At 33.7% G+C, this 22,340-nt stretch overlaps 2 protein-coding genes across 2 annotated transcripts; one reads left to right on the top strand and one right to left on the bottom strand.

The window, feature by feature from the left end:
- Positions 1–10,096: 10,096 nt before the first annotated feature.
- Positions 10,097–13,662, top strand: MNS3 (alpha-mannosidase 3). The gene is made up of 6 exons (XM_079010085.1): positions 10,097–10,351; positions 11,103–12,061; positions 12,125–12,377; positions 12,536–12,733; positions 12,939–13,087; positions 13,172–13,662. The coding sequence occupies exons 1-6, from the start codon at positions 10,271–10,273 to the stop codon at positions 13,431–13,433; spliced, it is 1,902 nt and encodes a 633-aa protein (XP_078866211.1). The 5' UTR covers positions 10,097–10,270; the 3' UTR covers positions 13,434–13,662.
- A 27-nt stretch (positions 13,663–13,689) lies between these two features.
- Positions 13,690–17,924, bottom strand: KAT1 (KAT1 potassium channel). Its single transcript, XM_079010084.1, has 11 exons — positions 17,330–17,924; positions 17,018–17,233; positions 16,590–16,745; positions 16,344–16,401; positions 15,925–16,242; positions 15,540–15,779; positions 15,180–15,278; positions 15,046–15,078; positions 14,739–14,924; positions 13,986–14,640; positions 13,690–13,866 (listed from the first exon to the last, which is right to left on the bottom strand). The coding sequence occupies exons 1-11, from the start codon at positions 17,500–17,502 to the stop codon at positions 13,721–13,723; spliced, it is 2,280 nt and encodes a 759-aa protein (XP_078866210.1). The 5' UTR covers positions 17,503–17,924; the 3' UTR covers positions 13,690–13,720.
- Positions 17,925–22,340: the final 4,416 nt, after the last annotated feature.

The raw sequence follows: 22,340 nt of genomic DNA, 5'->3' as shown, positions 1-22,340 counted from the left end.
AGAAGCACCATCATTGGATTTTGGGCCAAATCCCCAAACCATAGGTTCGATTTAAGAATATGAGAGTAAGAGATGATATCTTCAAATGTTAGATTGCATTCCTAGCTTTTAAATCCCTTAATGAATTGAAATTCAATTCTAGATCTTCATTCCACCATCAAGAATATATATGACATTACATCTACTTCATCTCGTGCCTCTACCTCAGTAATATGAAATGCTCAACCCTCTGGTCTTGGTGGTTCATCCTTCATACTTCCACTCCATTTTTGCTTGATTTGGGACAATTTGATGCAATGTGCCGAAAATTATTGTAGTTGTAATACTTTACTCCTTTAAGACAAGTGTTCGTGATGTGCCCATTGTCTCCACATTTGTAGCATTTATTCTCGTCCTTCACAAAGGGTTTGGATTAGCCATCCTAAATCTTGCTCCCTTATTCATACTTTTTCTTCTTAAAATCTTGATTGTTTCTTTCTCCTACACTTCTTTCATGTTTCCTCTTGTTACTTGCGGTTTCGATTCTATCCTTGTTTCGTTCTTCCAAAGTTTTCTCAACTTTCATGCCTTCGTCATTGCCATAACCGAAGTAGCCGACTCTCCAAAGTTCAACTTGTAGTTCCAAGGTAGATCATTGATGTATTAACCCATTTTGGTTGCCTCACCAAGAGCTAATCTCCACGCAAAACTCAACATAAGCAAATGAATAATATACAATACTTACAACACCGAAATACCAAAACCATAAAATATATAATATAATGGTGTTAAAAAGAGAGACCAAAATTGAAATCAAACCCTCTATAAAGAAACTATATTTACAGATTTAAAAAATTTTAAACTTCATTTAAAGAAAACAACAAACCTGGACTATTTTCCTATTTTTTTTAAATATATAATAAAAATTAAACTGATAGGTCTACGTTGATAAAAGAGTTCTTAAATCTCTTAAAGGAAAATAACACTAAAGTCACTAAGTTTACATCAAAATTCTAATTTGACACTGTGTTTTATTATGTCTTAAATTAATTTGACCATGTATTTTTTAATTTTTTAGAATTCTAACCACTTGACTGGTCAAATAGGTTGTCTACTGACACGACATGATGATATGTCCGTTTAGATGACGTGACATACTGACGTGTCAAAATTGATTTTTTTTTCACCAAAGATACTAAGTTTGCACTTTTTTTTTTTTCAATTTTGACACTAGGATTTTTTTTTTCAGTTTTGACACTCCATTTTTTGTTCCAAATCGAACATTATTTTTTTTTTTCAATTTTGTTCAATATTGATCATTTCCATTTGAAATCATATATATATATATATATATATATATATATATATATATATGTGTGTGTGTGTGTGTGTGTGTGTATGTGTGTGTATGTTAAATTTTAAAAACCATATTTTTATATAAATATAAGTTTTTTTTTAACATTTAAACCATAATGTTATGTATAAATATGTATTAGTTATATTATAATTGTATTTTACATTAAATATGCAACTTTAAAATGAGTTTGTAGATGTGGAGTGCACAATCACATAAGCTAATTTGCTCTTGAGAACATGAAGGTCTATGTTCGCTTTAATTACCAAAAGACCATCGTTGTATATATTCGTGATGTTTGGTTCTTGCTGATATTTTTTTTCTTCACTTAACATTACCATAGTGCATGAAACATACGATTAATATAATTAATACATATTTATATATTATGGTTTCAATATAAAAACCTTGCATTTATGCAAAATATTAATAACTTAATTTTAATAAGATCTCATTGGCTATAAACTAATTTATCCAAACACATTATTAATTCTTAACAGTTAGAAAAATTTCTACAAAATATACTTTTTTTTATAGATCCCATTATGAATATGTACAATCTTGAATTTCGGGTGCCTACTCGGCTACTCTTGTACCTTGCAAACGAGTTAATCGGATCATATATATGCACACGATGACTCTCTCTCTCTCTCTCTCTCTCTCTCTTTCTCTACACTCACACACAAACACCTACTAATAAAATTCAGCACAAAATCCCATTACAGATCCAGTGATTCAATATCTTACTCATGAATTTCAGTATGGTTTTCAGGAACGTCGTCTTTTTCCTCATTTTCTTAATGTTACTCCTCATCTCTTCCTCCTTCAAAATGGTCTCCTCCGCTGCACCACCACCACCACCACCAACGCGGGAATTCAAGAACAAGAAAACGTCGTCTATTTTCTTGACTTACAACAAACACCATAAAAGAAGACAGGTCTTGTTCGCTAACAAGAACAAAAAACGATCAGAAACGATGAAAAACAACAGGAACAAAGATGAAGTCGATCGGGATGATGATAGGGTTTTCTCCGTCATGTTTCCGAAGGGTATTGTGCCACCTTCTGGTTCATCTTCTTGCCACAATGACTACCCAAATTCCGTTGCTAGTCTCTGCGCACTCTCCAGCCGTAAACCTCAAAATATGGAAAACCCATGAATCATCATCAATCGATCTTGAAGCTTCTTTCTTCTTCTTCTTCTTCTTTTGAGTTCTTGTGTGGGCAATCTGTAGATATTAGATTTTTTTTTGGTCAAATGAGCAGATGACACACTTATATGATCTTGTTTTTGGTTTCGGTTAATGAATGTAATTCTTGTTGTGAGTAGAAGTATGATAAGATTAAAGAAATGAAAGGGATGAGTTTCATGTTATTTTGCAATTTAATAGCTTATAATTCATATTTTTTGGTGTGATAGAAAATTAACGGATTATTAGGAATTCAAATCATGGTAAATTTTCAGTGCTTTAATAAAAATCGATTTTAATTCTAATGTTTTTTAGCTCACAAATTATGATTATAGTCTCTATATCAAATCTACGTTTATAAACCAAATATATAAAATAATGCTTAAACCATGGACCTGTTTCAATTTTTCAATGTTTACAAGAGGGGGTTACGTTTTCTATGTACTTGTTATTAGTATATTGAAAACTAACTTATTTGTTTTCTATAGTCAATTAAATTTGACTTATTGTGAGATAAACTTGTTTATTAGAAAAGTTTATATAGTTTTCAGATTTGATTATAGATGATGAAAAATCTTTAACTAATACATCACAAAATGATAAAATTAAAACACTTAATTTTGTAATAAATGAATCAGTGCATATGTATAAAACAATCCATCTCATGTGGCATATATGGACCGTTCACACAGTTAAGGGAGTCCGGTGACTTAAAATCAAAGTCTAGGGGTGAAATGTAAATAAAGAGAAAGTTCAAAGTGTGGGTTTGTCTTTGACCAATACATAAAAAGTGTGTTTAGAGATCGGCTTTTCAGATTTGCTTCTACTTCTTTTTCTTCGTGATGTATACACATATGCAGATAATAAAATCTTTGTGATCATTATACAGAAGCAATTTCTTTGTTCGATTCATTCCACAAACAAGTGCAATCACGTTTGATGCATTACAAATTAGTATCAGAGCTCTAGCATGGGAGGATTTTCGTTTGAATTAATTAGAAGGATTTCATGTTGTTCTTGATCGCATGCATGTTCTCAACGAGTAACCGAAGGAGTAGATTTGGCCAAATTTAGTGCCAACGTTTTGGGGATTCACGTGGTCTGATTGATCAAGAAATATGCATTGAAAAAACAAAGTTATGGATTCAAGAAGCACAAAAACTCAAGGCAGTAGATTGAATATTTTCTCTAAAGGCAAGTCAAAACGACTAGCGTTTCTTTGATTTGTAGTATTTTTTGTTTGACTCATGAGTTGCTTACATATGTGAGCTAAGTTAGAAGGCATCGACAATGTTAAAAATTGTTAGCTTGTAGGGTTGAATGTTTGATAAGTTGAAGCGTGAAGCTTGGAAAAGGAATAGGTCCAGGAAGGAGGAAGGACATGATATGAGAGGAACGTCGAGGTGTCATGGCAGGGAACCCAACTCATGATATGATTATCGTATGTGTGGCGAGACTAGTCATTTTTACCTTGTTACCACAAAAGTATGCGATCAATAAATTCTTTCTCTTCTAATAAATAAATAAGTTTATTCTCCTTGTTACCACAAAAGTAATAATTTTTTTTTTCTATTCTAATAAATAAATAAATTTATTATCCTATTGACAAGTGTCATAATATTAGAAATCCTTATTAATATTATATGCCACATGTTAACCTATTAATTATCAATTTTAAATTTTCCACTCTAATTATATTAAATTAATATCTGATAGTTGATTCTTCATTTCAAATTTCAAAATTTAAATTTCACACTCTAATTACATTAGATTAATAACATTAGAATACAAAATAAAATAAAAATCAATATATATTATAAGGTGATATAATTTCATGTATTTATTTAAATAAACAATTATAATTTTATATAACTAAAAAAATATCTTTTAATTAATAATTTATTTAAAATAATTTATTTGAAATAATTGATTAATAATTTTAAGTTTTACTATGAAAGTTTAATTAATTTTATAACCATGGTTCTCACGGGTTATAAACTAGTAATATATATATATATATATATATATATATATATATATATATATATATATATATATATATATATATATAGGTTGTTATTAACTGTCTGTCCTTCCAAAAAAACTGCTAAACCCGAAAATAACTGTTAAAGCAGTTAAACCAAATCAACGGATTTAATTAATAAATAAAAAGTCAAAATCGAAATTAATATTTAAAAAATAATTTAATTAGTCAATGAGACCCCATAAATTCAAGTCATTCAAGACTAATTTGACTAGCCCAATCACCAAATCCAACCCAACCCCTTTAGCCTAAGCTTTTAATCATATTAGTAAAATACTAAAAATAAAACTTTATAAAGTAGAAAATGTTTATTTCTTCTTTCAATGTACCAAAAGACATTTTCCCATTAAAAAGTTTAAACATATATACCTAAACAATAAATGAAATTAATGGGCCAAATTCTAATGTTGCAAGTAAGGTCATTTGAAATGCATTGAACTCATATGAGTTTAATGGGTTGCCACATATACATTTAACTCACTATACAATTTTACTTATTAAACTCTACACTCCATTAAAATCCATATAATTTAATGGATTGTCATGTTATTTATGTGTGTGTGTGTGTGGAGAGAGATAGATAGAGAGAGAGAGAGAGAGTAGAGTTCAATGGGGGTTGAACTCCTCGTTCTATTGAGTGTCATGTCCTTAATCCACAATGTGTATTTTGAGTTTAATGAGATTAAACTCCTCACCATTGGAGATGACCTAAGTGTAAAATCCTAAAAATATGGATACACTAAGTTTTATCATTGTGTATATGTCAAGGAAGATGTGTATGTTAGTAAAGAAACTCTAAGTACGGAAATATGTATCAAGGTTTTGCACCTTGTGCACAAAAAAAGGGAAATTATATGTTGAGCCCTATGTATTAATCAAGTATGCATTTTTAGTGTTATGGAATGTGTATGGACTTATTTACATCATTTTTATGTGATTATGATTTATGCCATCATTTTGTCTAAGATTGAAAGCATGGCGATTTAATGTGAAATTTTTTGTAAAAAAAACTCGCAAGTCCCTGTGCATGTTTTTCCACTATTAGTAACAGGGCAGACACATAATTTCGTAGTAGGTGTTTTTGGTGACACCTTTTTTTACGTAGTGACACAATAGTAGAAAAAAATGAAAAATTCGAATATTTTTTACATTGCGTCCGAAAAAAACAAAGGTTGTTGGGCACTATAGTGGAACCACCCCTGATTAGTAACAATGCAATTTGGAATAATTCCTAAAAGAATAATGGAATTTGTATGACCTTATTTGACATATAATGTGCTTTTGAATACTATAAATGTTGGAATATGATGCATGTATTATAAGTAAGTAGTTACGATAGTATTACATGATGTAAGCCATCTGACAAAGTGTTAATTAAGATTTTATAAGTTTCTTAATTTGTGTTTTATTTGATCCTATTGTACAAGTCCAATTATAGTGAGACTTTAGGTGTTATATTTGTTGGTATGTGTACTAATGATAAAAAAGAGGAAGTGACTTAAAAATAATAAAGTGTTTTGGACTTTACATGAGAAAGTTATGTCTTAAACAAAAATACGTTTCCTTAACGGGTTTGGAAAACAAAATAGATACTTTTTTTACTAAAAATTTTAAAATCTAAGGACATAAAGGAACTTATGAAGGATTACATGAGGGTTTAGGAGAGTTATTCCAAATACCATAGACCTTAGATGATCACAATGACATCAACAACAACTGGAGTGGTCGATGGTGCTAGATGTAACCCTCCTATGGTGGGCATAATACTTGCCTTGCCTAATCGAAGACCTCCGATTTGGAGATCAAGCATTGTGCTCAAACTCTTTCTCTAAGCTTCCATTATGTTCTAATTCAATAAGGTTAATAGAACATAAGTCTTTGAATGATAAAAGAGCTTCATACATATCTTAAATGAGAATTAAAGCTTAAGATCGATGATTATTAGGAAAGAATTATCTATCGTCCTTTAGCAAGAAAAGGGAGTAAGAGCAACGATGAAACATGACTCGTCGTATGGATAAGGTGGATGCATAAATATGGTATCAAAATCCGATAAATATCAATAAAAAATCAAAACAACGCCAAAATAATATAGTAGAAGGTTAAAGATGTAACACCTTGTTTCGAATCGTTTCCTAATTCGTGGCCGTGACCCAACGATCAGTTATCATAAGGCTATGGGCCTTGGGGAAGGTGAGATTTAGACCCACATTGGATGTAGATAATATAGATTAGGTGATCCGAGACTTCGGTTTGTATTTTAGAGCCCAAGGGTATAACCGTAAAGTGATAGTTCTAAGCCAAAGGAGAATTGATCTAATTGTAGAGATTCTCATTACATTTCCGTGTATATAAAGAATTTTGAAATTAGACTTAGAACGAAGAAGTTATGGCCTTCGGAAAATTGGTGGTTTTGGTCCCTAGCCGAGTACACTGGGCATACTCTATGAGTATGCCTGGCGTACTTGCTCAATGGCTTGGATGCGGAGGCATCCACATACGATGGGCGTATGCTCAGCAGGGGTAAACCCTAAATTTTAGGGTTTGTGCCCTATTTAAACACCTTAAGTTGCTTTGGGAGTTTCTTATGGCTAGCCTCCACATCTCCAAACCCTAAGAACGAAACCCTAAGTGCCCTTTTTAGTGATTGAGCTTAGAAGTGAACCTTGAGTGTGTTTTTGGTGATTTTAAAGGAAGAGGAACTCTTGGAAGTTGCATTGGTGTGGCTAGATCTTATGGATCAAGAATCATCATCATCTTGGAAAGCTATTTGAGGTATAAAGCTCCTAACTTGATGGTTTATTTTGTTAGATCTAGTTAGGGCTAGTTTTTGTGCTTTTTATGGTCCTTTAAGTCATGCATGAGAATATAAGCTACTCCAAAAGATAAGGATGATAGATCTTGGCATTTTTGAGGTCCCTTGTTCATAAAAATGAAATCTTGATGAGTTATAGTGGACCATGCATGAGTTAGGGTTCTTATTATGGAATTTTATTGAGTGTTGGGCCCCATTAAGACATGCAAAGGAGTAAAGTTGCCAAATTTACGTGTTAAGACATCACTTAGGGCAAAATCTGAGAATTGGACATAGTGGCTTAACTGATTAAGCACTAAATGGCAAGTTGGTCTTGCTGCGGAGTAAGCAGGGCGTATCCAGCTCGTACGCCGCGCGTACTGGCTAAAGATGGCGTACGCTGGGCGTAAGTCTGAGTACATCGGGCGTACTCAACAACCTTAACTTTTGTTGACTTTTGCGATTTGGGCCATATTTAGACTATTAGGGTTTTGGGTCTTGTCGGACTAGTAGTCTTTCTGATTTTGGGCCCATAATGGGCTTTGGGCCTTATTTAGGAATTTAGGGCCATATGGGGCTTTTTGGAACCATTGTGTTGGGCCAACTGAGGAAAGGGTAAAAAGGTTTTTTCACCCTGAGAGTTAGACATATGAATGAGATTCCTAATTATGTTTTTCACCCTGAGAGTTAGACATATGAATGGGTCTTGTCGGGTATGTTTGATATGTATGTTATGGGGTATTTTGGGGAACTCACTAAGCTTCGTGCTACATTTTTCAGTTTATGTTTCAGGTACTTCCAGATCGAAGGGAAAGGGCTCAGGTTGATCGTGTCGCATACACCACGTTGTTCCGCATTTTGTTGATTTGATGTACTTGGATGATTATCGACATACTCTGATTTTCCTTTTTGGTTTTAAAAAACACATTTTGGATGATGGTTTTATTGTTAGTAAAATTAAATTTTTGGTCTTAAATTTTGGGACGTTTCAAACGATGAACTTATTAAAGCAATGACATGGATCTTATGTATTCCAAATATGCTAATATGAATAAAAAGACATGTTGAAGGGAAAGGGCTCAGGTTGATCGTGTCGCATACACCACGTTGTTCCGCATTTTGTTGATTTGATGTATTTGGATGATTATTGACATACTCTGATTTTCCTTTTTGGTTTTAAAAACACATTTTGGATGATGGTTTTATTGTTAATAAAATGAAATTTTTGGTCTTAAATTTTGGGACGTTTCAAACGATGAACCTATTAAAGCAATGACATGGATCTTATGTATTCCAAATATGCTAATATGAATAAGAAGACATGTTGAAGCCTAATATTGGTGGGAGATGACAAGTAAGACAATTGATGAAGATTTAGCTAAATCAATAACATAAAAGGAGTTCAAACTTTTGTTTTTGGATCAATATAGTTCCAAGAGTGTACTACAACAAAGCGAAGCTGAGTATATGGATCTACGACAAGGTACTAGGACGACCCAAAAGTACATCTCAGAGATTTAAATATAAGAGATCATCACATAATTTCTAATTTATACTTCAAAAACTTGAAAGTGGACTTTGACTTTTCCATTTATAACTTGGAATTAGGATGAATATACATAATTCGAAAGAATAATTAGACCTTATTAACACAATGCAATCAACATGTAACGGATTCAATAATGATATAATCAAATCTTAACCCAAAAACTTTATTAAACATCATAAACCCACAATTGACCTAATTAAAGGTTTCAACACTATCATTTGTACTTTTTACTTTGCATCATTAAACTTATATCCAAATGGACCAAACCATAACATTGAGTTAATTATATGCTTACAAATCAAATTATATTAGATTGATAATTTCATGAAGATAGAGTTTCAAAACCACCGATAAAGCTTAATGAACTCATTTTCAATCATGAAGATGAACTTATATTACTAGTTTAGTGATAAAATTCTACAGTAAACTCAATTTAATCGAACATTATACCACAAAATTCGGCTTTATGAGATTCACTTGTGTATTCGAAGCTTAAATGACAAATAGGTGATTAAATCACCTATCTTACAAGCTCTAGCTGAAGAATATGCAAAAAAAACAGCACTAAAAATTTAACTCAATTTCTAATCTTCTTTCTCATTGGAATTGGAACTAAATACGAGAAGAAAGGAAATTTAGGGCTTTAGATCTAGTATTTTTCTTGCTAACAATGGCCCGTCAACTTTCAATATCTAATTTAACTCTAATACGACTTCCTAATTAACATTCTTAGTCTTCAAATTTATGATTCAACCAAAAGATGTTAACATCTTACAAATTAAATCCAAAGCCTAATTAAATAAGTGAAGTAAAAAATCATACCTTATCTTCCATTTTTGGAAAGTCAACCCCGAACCTCTAAGCTTTGACTTAGAATTTCACCAAACAAATTAATGTTTTCTTATACTAATTGTAATCATTTATTTTAAATTAAATTTTAATTTACCTATAAACATGTATTACAAACAGTGCACAATTATTTTTATACGAAAGTTCATAAATATTTGTACACACAATCCTCTAACTAATATGAGTTTAATAGAATTTTTCGATATTAATCCGATCTTACAATCAATGTTTTGTGAATCAATAAAAAAACCAAAACAATCCAATCTTAATCCAATCAATTAATCAAACCGTTCTACTTTTGAATTTGTTTTGCGGATATAAGAAGCTTGATCTTTGCGTTGACTTGCGATCTTACATAACTTCAACACCAAACGTCCTCCCAAGTCTCTCTCTAGACTGGATTCCATCTCCTACTCCTGCTCCTACGTTAACACATAAATTATATTTATAGTAACACAGATCTGGAATCTAAAACCCTAGCTTTTCTCAATTCCCATTTAACATCGGGTTAATGTCGTCTAAAACATTGCCCTACTCTATCAAAGACATACAATACGATAACGCCAAGTTTCGTCGACGATCCTTGTTCCAGGTATGTTTGTTTGTAAGTTGGATCTATGACTTTGTCTACTGCTATTTCGCAGGCGGTTTGTTTTGTTTGGACCCAAATGAATTTTAATTTTAGATTTTGATCGAAATTGAGTATGTTATTGGCATTTTGTCATTGTTTTGATTGCGTTCGTATCTTTGCTGGAATTTAGCTGAATAACTATTTGAGCTTGATATATTGTTCTAAATGCGGTGGGGAAATTGATGTTTAAACTATAAGTTCCGTGAATTGACGCACGCCAGTGATCATGGATTTATGAGTAGAATCGAGGATCTGTTTGCTGTTTTCGTGAATGATTAATCCAAATTGAATTATGGATTTGCTTTAATTTTACTGGAACAGTTAAGTATTATGTGTACATATATAACACGAATTGAACCTTGTGATTGTGGATTCGTGAGTAAATCCAGGATCTCTGTACTATTTTCATGAATGATTAATACGAACCTAATAGCAGAATTTTGTATAATACACTTGATTAGCAGATACAAGGGCGTTTCACTTTCATCAATGCAATGAAAAATCAAGGTTTTATTTTGGAATTGAGTTTTGGGTCATTTACATCATAAATCAAATCAAATAGCATGATTTGAATCACCAAGCACCTTATGATTCTCACAACTCATGGATTCACTTTCCCTTTTCAACCTCCTATTGAGTTTTACTTATTAACTAACTGTCACTATTCAGTCACTTCCACTTCATGTTTAATGGTTATCCCTTATTTATGCAGGTCATTTCACAGACATTTTTGACCAATAAAATGAAGCGTGAATGTATGTCATGTAGCACAGGAAAGTTTCTAGCTGTATTAATGATCTTTGGTTTGACATATCTTGTGATCACTCATGCAAGTCCTATCCATTCTGTAACTAGTGGTGTAGCTAGAGCTATTGGGTCTAAACAAGGTGATAATTCCATCATGGATGGTGGTGGCATTGGAGTCAAAAGATTTTGGAGAAAACCACCCAGGCTTCCACCTCATTTGTCTCCAGATGAAATGAATATCAGCAATAAATCCACACACAACCCTGCAAAATCAAATCTTGATTCTGAATGGGTGGCTAAGCAAGAAAGTGTTAAAAAGGCATTTATTCATGCATGGTCTGGATACAAAAAGTATGCAATGGGTTATGATGAACTTATGCCATTAAGTCAAAAGGGTATTGATGGGTTAGGAGGATTAGGTGCTACTGTTGTGGATGCTCTAGATACAGCCATGATCATGAGACTTGATGATGTTGCTTCTGAAGCAGGTTCTTGGATTGAAAAGAATCTTCCAGAAAGAATATGTAATAAAGGTCAAGTGAATCTGTTTGAAACAACCATACGTGTTGTTGGTGGACTTTTGAGTGCTTATCATTTAAGTGAAATGAATCCAAACTCAACAAAGAATGGACCTAAACCTTCTGTATACCTAGAAAATGCTAAGAATTTGGCAGATGTTCTTTTAACTGCCTTCACTTCAAGTCCAACTGCTATTCCCTTCAGTGATGTTGTTTTGCAAGATCACAAAGCTCATCCTGCTCCTGATGGGTTAAGCAGCACTTCAGAAGCTTCCACTTTACAGCTTGAGTTTAATTATTTAAGTTTTCTTACTGGTGATCCAAAGTATAGTGTTGAATCAATGAAAGTGTTGGAACATATGAAAACTCTCCCGAAAGTTGAAGGACTTGTTCCAATCTACATTAGGTATGAATGTTAACTAGTCCTTTTCTACTGTGGTTATTCTTATTATTTAATTTTATATTGCAGCCCTTCTTCTGGTGAATTTTCTGGAAATAATATTAGACTAGGTTCACGAGGAGACAGTTATTATGAATACCTTATCAAAGTTTGGCTTCAACAGAGACAAAATAACTGGAGTTATTTGCATGAAATGTATGAAGAAGCAATGAAAGGTGTCAAACATCTTCTTGTTAAAAAATCAAAGCCAAATGGGCTGGTTTTTGTGGGGGAGTTGCCTGGTGGTGTTGAAGGTGGCTTTAGTCCCAAAATGGATCATCTTGTAAGTTTTATATATAAAATATATCATCTTATGGTGTTCATTTATCATAGGAATTGTTTCAAATAAAGTTTGTTATTCGTTTTTAATATGCTACAAAAATGTAATCTTTGAAATTTATTTAACTAAATATATAAAAAATAATAATCTCAAAATTTCAGGTCTGCTTCTTGCCTGGGACTCTTGCACTTGGAGCCACTAAAGGCATTACAAAAGCAAAGGCAATGGAAGAAAATCTGCTCACTTTTGAAGACCTAGAAAATTTAAAACTTGCAGAAGATCTTGCTAAAACTTGCTATGAGATGTATTCTGTCACTTCTACTGGTTTGGCTCCAGAGATTGCTTATTTCAATTCAGAGGTTTGTTTTTTCTTTATTATTTATTATGTTTTCTTCTCATAAAAAAAGTGTTTTTTTTTATTGTTTCCCATGTCCATTATCCATATCCTGTCTATATAAGATCATTCAGGTGCTGCTTCTTTTCGACTCAATAGACTTAATCTGGACAGATCTATAGTGGTGACTTATTTTTATTCAGATGTTACTTGTTTTTTTGATAAATCAGGGTTACTCTGAGGAAAATCTTGATGGAGGAAACAAGAGTTCAGAGTATATTCATGACATTGTCATCAAACATGCTGATCGCCATAACCTTTTGCGCCCTGAAACCGTTGAATCATTGTTTGTTCTATATCGCATCACAGAAGATTCAAAGTATGTTCTATTATTATTACTTTTTTTTTTAATCTTGATTATGTATATTCTTTTTTCTAATATAATATTAATTTTTATTATTAGATATCGTGAATGGGGTTGGTCAATTTTTGAGGCGTTTGAGAAGTACACAAAGGTTGAATCTGGTGGCTATACCTCTCTTGATGATGTCACCATGCTTCCTCCTAGAAGAAGAGACAAAATGGAGACTTTTTTCTTGGGTGAAACCCTAAAATATTTATATTTATTATTTGGAGAAAGTAACGTTATCCCATTGACCCAATTTGTCTTCAACACAGAAGCTCACCCTATTCCCATCATAACAACAACAACCAAAAAGGAATAATCCATTCCTCTTTCAACAACCCATATTATATCATTTGAGTTGAACTACAAACACCAACAGGGGTAAAATGGGTACACATCAACAATTACTCAAAAGGGAAGCAAATAGGATATGATCATGTTGATAATTGTTATTCAGTGAACGCATAAAAAAAAAAAAAAAGATAGAATATCTCTTGTTGTAACTGGTTTGCTTTTGAAGGCAATGATGATGAGTTAAGATTATCCAAGTTTTTAGATTTTGATTGAAGTTGAAATTCATTTAATTTCCATTATATATTATTGCTTCTAAGTCACATTATAATCATCCCTACATTCACAATCATTTGAAAGGAGAAACAAGTGATCCCCATCTCTTATTACACTCAAATCATCTACTTCTGCATTCTCCGAGTTGACAACTTTCACAAAATTACACCCTCCAAACTTTTGACCTACAAGTCAAAGCACACATCATCATTCATCAATCATCATTTTTATTAAACTTTCTACTATTAGGTTTCATGATTTGATTATTAAATATTAATTCACAATAGATAGATAGAGAACATACCTGCAAAGATCAACAATTCTTCTAACGAATCTGGTAAGATTATGAGCTTTGGAAGCTGATTTCCTGATGTTTTTTTCATCTTAAACTTTGCATGAATAGTCACCCTTCTCATTGACTTTTTGATTTTTTGACTGGTGGAAGTGGAACTGCTTGCTGTAGGCTCTGAAGATGAGGTGGAACAACTCGGGTCCCGGTTTATTGTATGTAAGTATGTTGTAGTATTTATTGTTTCGGGCTCCACAAATTCTATTTTGTGTTCGCTTCTTTTATTTTCATGGCTTATTAAGAGGTTATATATGCTTTTGTTTCCTTGCTGTTGAGCTAAAGTTTTCGGTGTGCACCCTCGTAAATCCGGCTTGTTCACATTTGCCCCTCCTTCTAGAAGAAGTCTCACCATTTCTAAATGCCCTTTCTTCACAGCAACATGAAGAGCCGTTTGACCTTCTTCTGCTGGTAAATTGACTTTCACATTCATTTCCTTCTTATTTTGTCTAAAATTGTTCATCTGTTGTTGGTTTTTTATATCATCTGAATCTATATAGTCTATATCACTTGTATAATTATGTAAATCAGTGGAAGAATTCTCCACTTTTGACCACTCGCTAGAAACCAAAGCTTGATTAGCATGTCCAAAGCTTTCCAGGCCTTTTAGTTTCTGTTAATAAACAAACAGACAGTTAGTTATACATATTGTTTAGAAGATCATATTTGATAAAGTGGCCTTTCCTAGGGTTAAAATGGTAAATTACTTACCATGTAAAAATTGTTCATGATGATGAATCCATCTTGTGTATTTGTGTGAATAATCCTGAGTAATGCAGAACCCTCCATCCGTAGTATCTGAGAAATCTCAGTTGTCTGGAATGTGAATGGCTGAGGCGTATTGTATAAAACTCCAGTTTCACCAAACATTTCTCCTGACACAGCCTTTCCTACCACCTACAAGGGCATTTACGTCTTTTTCAATGATGTGGATAAGGACATCATGTCTTTTGAGATTGATGGGACAAAAAATTGCACTATATGTCCCATCAACATCAGTACAATTGGAATACTATACCTGATCTTGGCCTTCATTATGTGCAATTATATCCTGCCACAGGAAAATAAATTACCAAACCATTTAATTTCATTTTTTTTTTAGTTTCTAAAAAAAATGAGACGATTATTAATTTATTAATTAAGTTCACTTACCACTGCTCCTGTAACCAGTATGTACAAATTCGTTGGAGTCTCGTTTTGTAGAATCACAACTTCCTTTGATGGAAAGTACTCCGCCTCCATTTCAGAAACCTTTTCACAACATTGTAAAATTACATTATTAACCCTGAGAAATTTGTATTAATATTATCAAGGCACAACAAAACATGATGGTCTTGTAATGTATTTGTATTTGATGTGCTTTGAACTTAAACAGATGTCAATGGAACAAAAATGGGCGTCATTCTGAGTCTTTGATTTGTACAAAAGACATAAATGCCCTCATTGTTGTTGAAAATTACGTTGTCCAATCGTGTCCAGTGTTGTCATTTTACACTAAGAAAAGAAGATTACCAGCTGGAAAAGGCACTCATGGGAAACACCACGAAACAAATGAACGTTTTGCACAATTGGGTAAAAAAGATGGCGTGAAATGCTTGCACGGATTGCTTTTGGCAAACAGTTTAAAGTGTCTTGCTGTTTTAATCCCTCCGTTTTATAATCCAAACATATGTGAGATAATATTTGATCTTTTATCTGTGGAGGAAGATGATTCCGTTTTGCAAATTCTGAAGCAGCACTCACCTTATCCCTCTACACCACAAGTAAACTTAGGATTAAAAAAAAGTAACATCCAAATACAAAAAAACGATTTTCACTGTTATAATTGGATATATTTTCAGATAGATTTTTTTTTTCAAAATACAATATTTTAATAAAAAAAGAAAAAAGAACGTACAAAATCTCTGGTGTGGCCAGTCCAATGAACGACAAGATTGGTCATGTTCCCGATGATGTAAGCTGTTAATCCCAAGTTGAACAACATATAGAAAATATCGAACAACATCTCTCTTGCATTCTCAGCATGGAAGTCTCCATAACCAGTTGTGGTCAAAGTTACAATTGACCAATACAGTGACGTCACATACCTGTTCCAAATACTATCTGTTTTGAAATCCGGATAAACCGCACCGATCCAAGTTTTACGTGGGTCCGGATATCTATCCGCTATCAAATAGTTAAAGCATCCCGCACAGTGAACTGCGAAGAGAGTCACCTAATTTTCAAGTCGAGATAATTAAGCAAACGATAATTTTCAGAATGGACTAATTCGCCCTTGTTCTTATAATTAAAATTTAAAAATGTCACGTCTCATACCGAGATTAGCTTTGTGCAACGGATCCAAAAATAGTTGAAGCGGATATCCTTCTCAAGCCTGAATTGAAGCATAAAGGTTTTTGTCACTTGGTGTGTTTTTGGGTATACCTAAATTTGGAAGATTTTTGTGCTTTAAAAGTAGGGAAGTTTTTTTTAGAAAAAAACACTTAATACTTTCTCACCCTTTGATTGATTTATAGCTTATTGAAAACCAAAAAAAAAAAAAAAAACACATTAATTAATTACCTTGCGAAAAGAGAGCTAACTCTTCTAAGACGCCATAATCTAAGCATGCTGAGTACTTGGAACCCAATCTCACTTTTACGATCTGTGCAAAGGAGGCTAAGAGATCGAAATGGCACAGTTGAGCTAACATCGAAAATGAACCATGTTGATAGGTACCTATATATCACAATTCACAATGCCAACATTTTCTCATTGGTAATTTTGCATTATAATACTTTATTTATTTGTTTTATATACCATTCTATTTTCATTTCTTTCGATTACTGCATTATTGTGTTTCGAAAAATCTACCCAAAATCATAGCAATATATAATTGGGTAGATTTTTCGAACTCCAGTACTATTGTAATGAGAAAGAAAGAAAGTAGGATGTTATAACCAACTAACAAAAAATAAGTTGTTAAAATCATGGCATGTTTGGTTGTTGACCTTAATGCTATTTTCTTGTGATCATCAACAAGAACATAAGACTGAGAATCGAGGTACGCCACGAAGAAGGTTAAAACAATATCAATGGCAAAGAAGCCATTGACAATGTTGTCAAAGATCCGTAGGGTGCCTTCTTTATCGTCAAGAAACCCGAAGTCAAATGGCGAAATCCAAGCCGAATAAACTACCAAAATAATCAGAAACATCTCCCAGGCCCTGAAGAAGTAACAAGAATTAATTAAGAAGAAAAATATGGTTAGAAGGTGGTGGAAAGTGGTGGTTTGACCAAAGTCAACATGGCGGCATCATCACCTGTAACGTCTATCGAAAGGGCAAACTGTGTATTTCCGTAGTGAAACTGAGCGGTTAAAATTGGCTCCGAGAGACGGGAGGATATCGCTGGAGTATAAACCGGTGGTTTTTCCGGTTGGGAAATCGTCGAACTTGAAGCATCGTAGGAAGGTGGTGTTGCCGGAAAATGACATTCTGGTGTCAGAGAAAGGAAGAGGAGGAGGAGGAGGAGGAGGGTGGTGGTGGTGGTGGTAGCATGGCGGTGAATGGTAAAAAGTATGGGTGAAGGAAGGAGTTTATATATAGTACAAGTATCAAGTATGGATTGGTGGGTGGTGAAATCTCACGAGGTTTTCGTGGTTTTTTTTTTTTTTTTTTTTTTTTTTTTTTTTTTTTTTGGCTTTTGGTTTAATTCAAGTGGTGGACATTAGGCTGTGAGATATGATGCATTTGAGGTGATGGTCCTAGGATTGGAATTGGGAGTGGAGGGGAATGGAATTAGGATATAAGAAATTTAATGGGGTGGTGATTTCATGTCATATTCTATAAATGGACCAGACCAGAGGCTTAAGTGTTGCGATTTAAAACAAGGGAATGGGCCAATGGAATCTCTCTATCTTTCCTTGAAGAAGTGACATTCTCGGCTTCAAACCAAAGATGCCTCTCTAATCTCTCCTTCTTCACTCTTTTAAAGGTTAATTTAACTTTGAGTCAAATCCACAATCCTAGAATATGCGACTCACTCTTACACTGTATCCTCCACTCCAATCACTACATGCCTTCTAGACTGAACTGGACTGGACTGAATACTGATATGTCTTCTGGACTGAACTGGACTTGACTGAACTGAATGCTGATATGTCTTTTAGACTGAACTGGACTGGACTAAATACTGATATGCCTTTTGCATAGATAAAAGATCGAAAGCAATCCCATGTCCCACCTTGATCCACATTTTTAAATGAGTTTTTGTTTTGTCGACGTATGAATTGGTTCTAGTATACTCCATATAAAACACAGTACACCATGTTTCTAGTGAAAAAGTGCAAAAGAGTTGATCTTAAAGATGTATGTGTGGATCTAAATGATGATCTTGTAGATGAGCTAGGGTGGGTTAGGACCCATGCACGGGGGTCGGACCCTTGGTGCACTAATGATGCAGTCAATGTACAAATCCACCGATCTGTGCAATTGCACGTGCTTAGATACACAAAATCCAATTTCTTTTGAATTTTATATTATTAAAATTATTTCCAATATTATTAAAAGGGTTTCTATGTCCTATATGAGAAAAAAGTAATTTATTAGGGTTTTTCAACGAACTCTATGCATAGATTGTTCGTTTAAGTGGTATGTCTTTTGGCAGCCTATGCCATTATGATTGATTGTCACACACGACATGAGAAAACACGTTCTGTGTTTATGTATTGGACTCACTTATGTTCTTTTATCTGTATAAAAGATATAAATATTATTTTCATTATGATGTAAACAGTTTTAAAACCTGTCTAGGCCAATCAATTATCGACAATGAAAAAAGTTTCATTAACTACTAGACGTATCGATTTTTGGATCTTTCAAAAACGAAATAACATGATGATTCAATCATGGATCAAACCAGATGTCCCAAGGTGTCGAGGATTGTTTCTAATCATGCAATGAGACAAGTTCTCTCTTATTACACGTCATTAAAATAAAAAAAAGTCTATTTATTTATTATTTTTGTTTTACTTAAACTGATTCTAACGTAAGAAATAAATCAATTAAATCATTAATTATGTGATGCAAACAACCAACAAACCCACATCTACATGTGAACTGAATATTATATAATATTATATATATATATATATATATATATATATATATATATATATATATATATATATATATATATATATATATATATATTGATTTGTATTTTTGACAACCATATCCACGTGAACAAATTCATTTATTATTTCAAGAAAAAGTTAAGTATATTTTCACTTTGGAGAAGTGGACACCAAGCTACGACGTTGTTGGACCCTCCCATCATAGATGGATCGAATTTGTATGGGCATCAGTGATGTTCTATGGTGTTTTCTTTCTACCTTTTGCTTTTCTTTTTTCTTGAATCCTAATATTTATAAAATAACTAGATATATATAATCATCATTCAATCATTGTTATATTATATTATATATAATCTTTTATAAAAGCTATAAAAAAAATCTGCCCATGTGCAAAAACGTATCCTAGGTACAGGTTTAGTGATTATTGAGATTCATGAAGTGTATGACATGTCGGCTTTTTCCACAAGCCAACAAAAACAATTATCCGATAATTTGTGAAATTAAGCAGGAGAACTATGCATCGTGGTAACTTGTGAAGGACAATCTAATAGTGTGAGATTCGAATCCATGAAGATCAGATTGTTTTAAATAAGAATTGACCATTTAAACAAAGACAACTAAATACGTACGAATCTATGTATCTGATTAATTTATAAATATATTGAGTTTGAAGATTGAAAGGAATACATTCTTGATGAATTAGAAATTAAGGTCTTTTGGAATATAAGGTGGCAAAAAGAACTTGGCTCAGCAAAATAAAAGGAAGAGATTATTTTGGAGTGTTGAACGCATCCAACTTGGAATCAAACCTGAAAGGGGAATTTGATTTGCTTTTGCCTACACTATCTCCACTTATACTCTTTTCAATGTTGTGCTTATTAGCTTCAAATCCCGCCCCTCTAAAAATATTGTATCTTATGTGGATGAATCAATTTCTTAAGTTAATGAATCACCTCCCACAATAATCTAGTAAACTCGTTTTAAAAAATCCAAGTAAGTAGTAATTGGTTGGTCAAAGGGAAACTAGAAAAAATATAGATGGTTGCATGCAAAAGGATGCTTGCTTAAATCTTTTTGTTTCACATTGATTAAGGCTATGGCAAAAAGGATGTAAGGGTGTCAACTCGGTAACTTTTTGTTGGAAATATAATGAGGGATATAGTGTTGGATTTATAAAGCTTATCATCCGCTTATTGCACATTGTCGGACCTATAAAATCTTTTCATCTAAATATTTACACAATCAATGACAACATTTGACATACAAATATTGTTATATAAAAATACACCTTTGATTTGAACGGACTAAGGACACATATCCTCATTGGTTGCCATATAGATCCACCAATAGGGATGTGTATCAATGTTTTATGGCACAAAAATTGTTATGTTTGTATGTTGCATGAGTTATTTTGGTTGATATGGGGAGGGTTGCTAGATTGCCACACATTAATAGTGGTATAATAATGAAATTAAATATATCTTTGCATAAGATACATTGTGTTGCCATAGTAACTAAATGATAAAAGGGGGTTGGTGTAACATTCGAGACTTAATGGTATGTTCCTTTTTAACCCTTAATGTAAATTCTTCTCATTTTAGTCCCTAGTCGAGTATGCTGGGCGTACTCTATGAGTACACTGGGCGTACTCTATGAGTATGTTGGGCATACTAGCTCATTAGTTGGTTGCAGATACGCCCATGTACGTTGGGCGTACGCTAAGTAGGGACAAACCCTAATTTTTAGGGTTTGTGCCCTATTTAAACAACTTATGTTGACTTGGTTATATATTTTGGTCAGCCTCCACTCCCCTATAGCCTAAGAGCGAAACCCTAAGTGCCATTTGTGAGTTTTGAGCTTGGAAGTGAGTTTTGGTGGTGTTTTTGGTGATTTGAAGGAATAAGAACACTTGGAGATTGCCTTGGTGTGGCTTGAGCTTGTAGATCCAGAACCATCATCAACTTTGCAAGCCATTTGAGATATAAAGCTCTCAACTTGATGATTTCGTATGCTAGATCTAGTTTAGGGCCTTGTTTATGCATTTTTGGGTCTTTTAAGCTGTGTTTGGGAGTATGGGCTACTCCAACAACTTGGGATGATAGATCTAGGATTTTCTGAAGTCCCTAGTTTATAAAAATGACAAGTTGTTGGGTTTTGTTCAACCATGCAAGGTTAATGTTTCTCTTTGTGGAGCTAAGATGCTAGAATTGGACCTTGGGGTGTTTTTAGCCATGCAAAGGCTTAAAGTCTTCAACTTTATGGGTTAGGACCTTAATACGAGGTTATTTTGTGAATTAGATGATAAGTTCTGAAGTGATTAAGTCGTTTGGCCAAAGGGTTGAGATCAGGCCAGTACGCGGGGCATACTCCTAGGTATGCTGAGCGTATTGAGGTGCGAGCCCGCTTCCAGATCAATCGCGTATGCATGCCAGTACACGGGGTGTACTCCTGGGTACGCTGAGCGTACTGGGGTGCGTGCCCACTTCTGGATCAATCTCGTACATAGGGTGTACGAGCTTGGTACACCACACGTATGCTAGTCTGTGGGCCAAATGAGTTGTGGACTTGGGTTATTTGGGCTATGTTTCGATTTAAGCTTGGCCCCTTAACTCCTATGGTTAATTTCTGGACTTTGGGCTATTTTTGGATATCGGGTCTTCTTAGATTGGGCCATAATGGGCTTTGGGTACTATTTAGGAGTTTGGGCTTTTGGAAAATTTGGGTTGGGCCTTGGTTTAGGCCAAGTAGGAAAAAGGGTAAAATGGTCTTTTACTATGTATATTATACAAGTGGTCTTGATTCTTGATTTTGGATTAAGACCCTAGTATTAATTGGGTATTATTGATGATGCTCGCGCGAGGATTTTCCGGATCAGCAGTCCGAGATTTTATCTGAGATATTTGGTAGCATTGAGGTAAGTTTCCTCATTGTGTTTGGCGGGTCGAAGGCACCAATGCCGGCCCATGGTTTATTATGTTTAGGATGCTAGTTGTCTGTGTGACTATGCATGTATGTTTTCTAATATGTATATGGGGCGGGGCCCGATGCCAAGCGGGGCTTGATGACTATCTTGTATGCTATTTATCTTTGTGATTCTTGCATGTGTTTATGTGTTTGTATGTATACCGGGCGGGGCCCATTATTTACTGATAAATCTGTTCCGATCGATGCTCGATGATGGGCGGGGCTCATTATGT

This window comes from Lactuca serriola, chromosome 7 (assembly GCF_051521515.1).
Source record: "Lactuca serriola cultivar US96UC23 chromosome 7, Lser_US96UC23_V15, whole genome shotgun sequence".
In the NCBI taxonomy this organism is placed as follows: domain Eukaryota; kingdom Viridiplantae; phylum Streptophyta; class Magnoliopsida; order Asterales; family Asteraceae; genus Lactuca; species Lactuca serriola.
Note: the sequence above shows the minus strand (reverse complement) of the source record. Positions and strands in the feature narration are given on the sequence as shown.

Bases quoted from the DNA above. Each gene is read 5' to 3' on its own strand.
- KAT1 (XM_079010084.1), bottom strand. From the start codon at position 17,502: ATGTCATTTTCCGGCAACACCACCTTCCTACGATGCTTCAAGTTCGAC. The intron at 17,234-17,329 runs GTGATGATGCCG...TTACTTCTTCAG, and splicing joins CCTTTCGATAGACGTTACAG to GGCCTGGGAGATGTTTCTGA. The intron at 14,925-15,045 runs GTATAGTATTCC...ATGCCCTTGTAG, and splicing joins ATAATGAAGGCCAAGATCAG to GTGGTAGGAAAGGCTGTGTC.
- MNS3 (XM_079010085.1), top strand. From the start codon at position 10,271: ATGTCGTCTAAAACATTGCCCTACTCTATCAAAGACATACAATACGAT. The intron at 12,378-12,535 runs GTAAGTTTTATA...TCAAAATTTCAG, and splicing joins GTCCCAAAATGGATCATCTT to GTCTGCTTCTTGCCTGGGAC. The intron at 13,088-13,171 runs GTATGTTCTATT...TTTTATTATTAG, and splicing joins CGCATCACAGAAGATTCAAA to ATATCGTGAATGGGGTTGGT.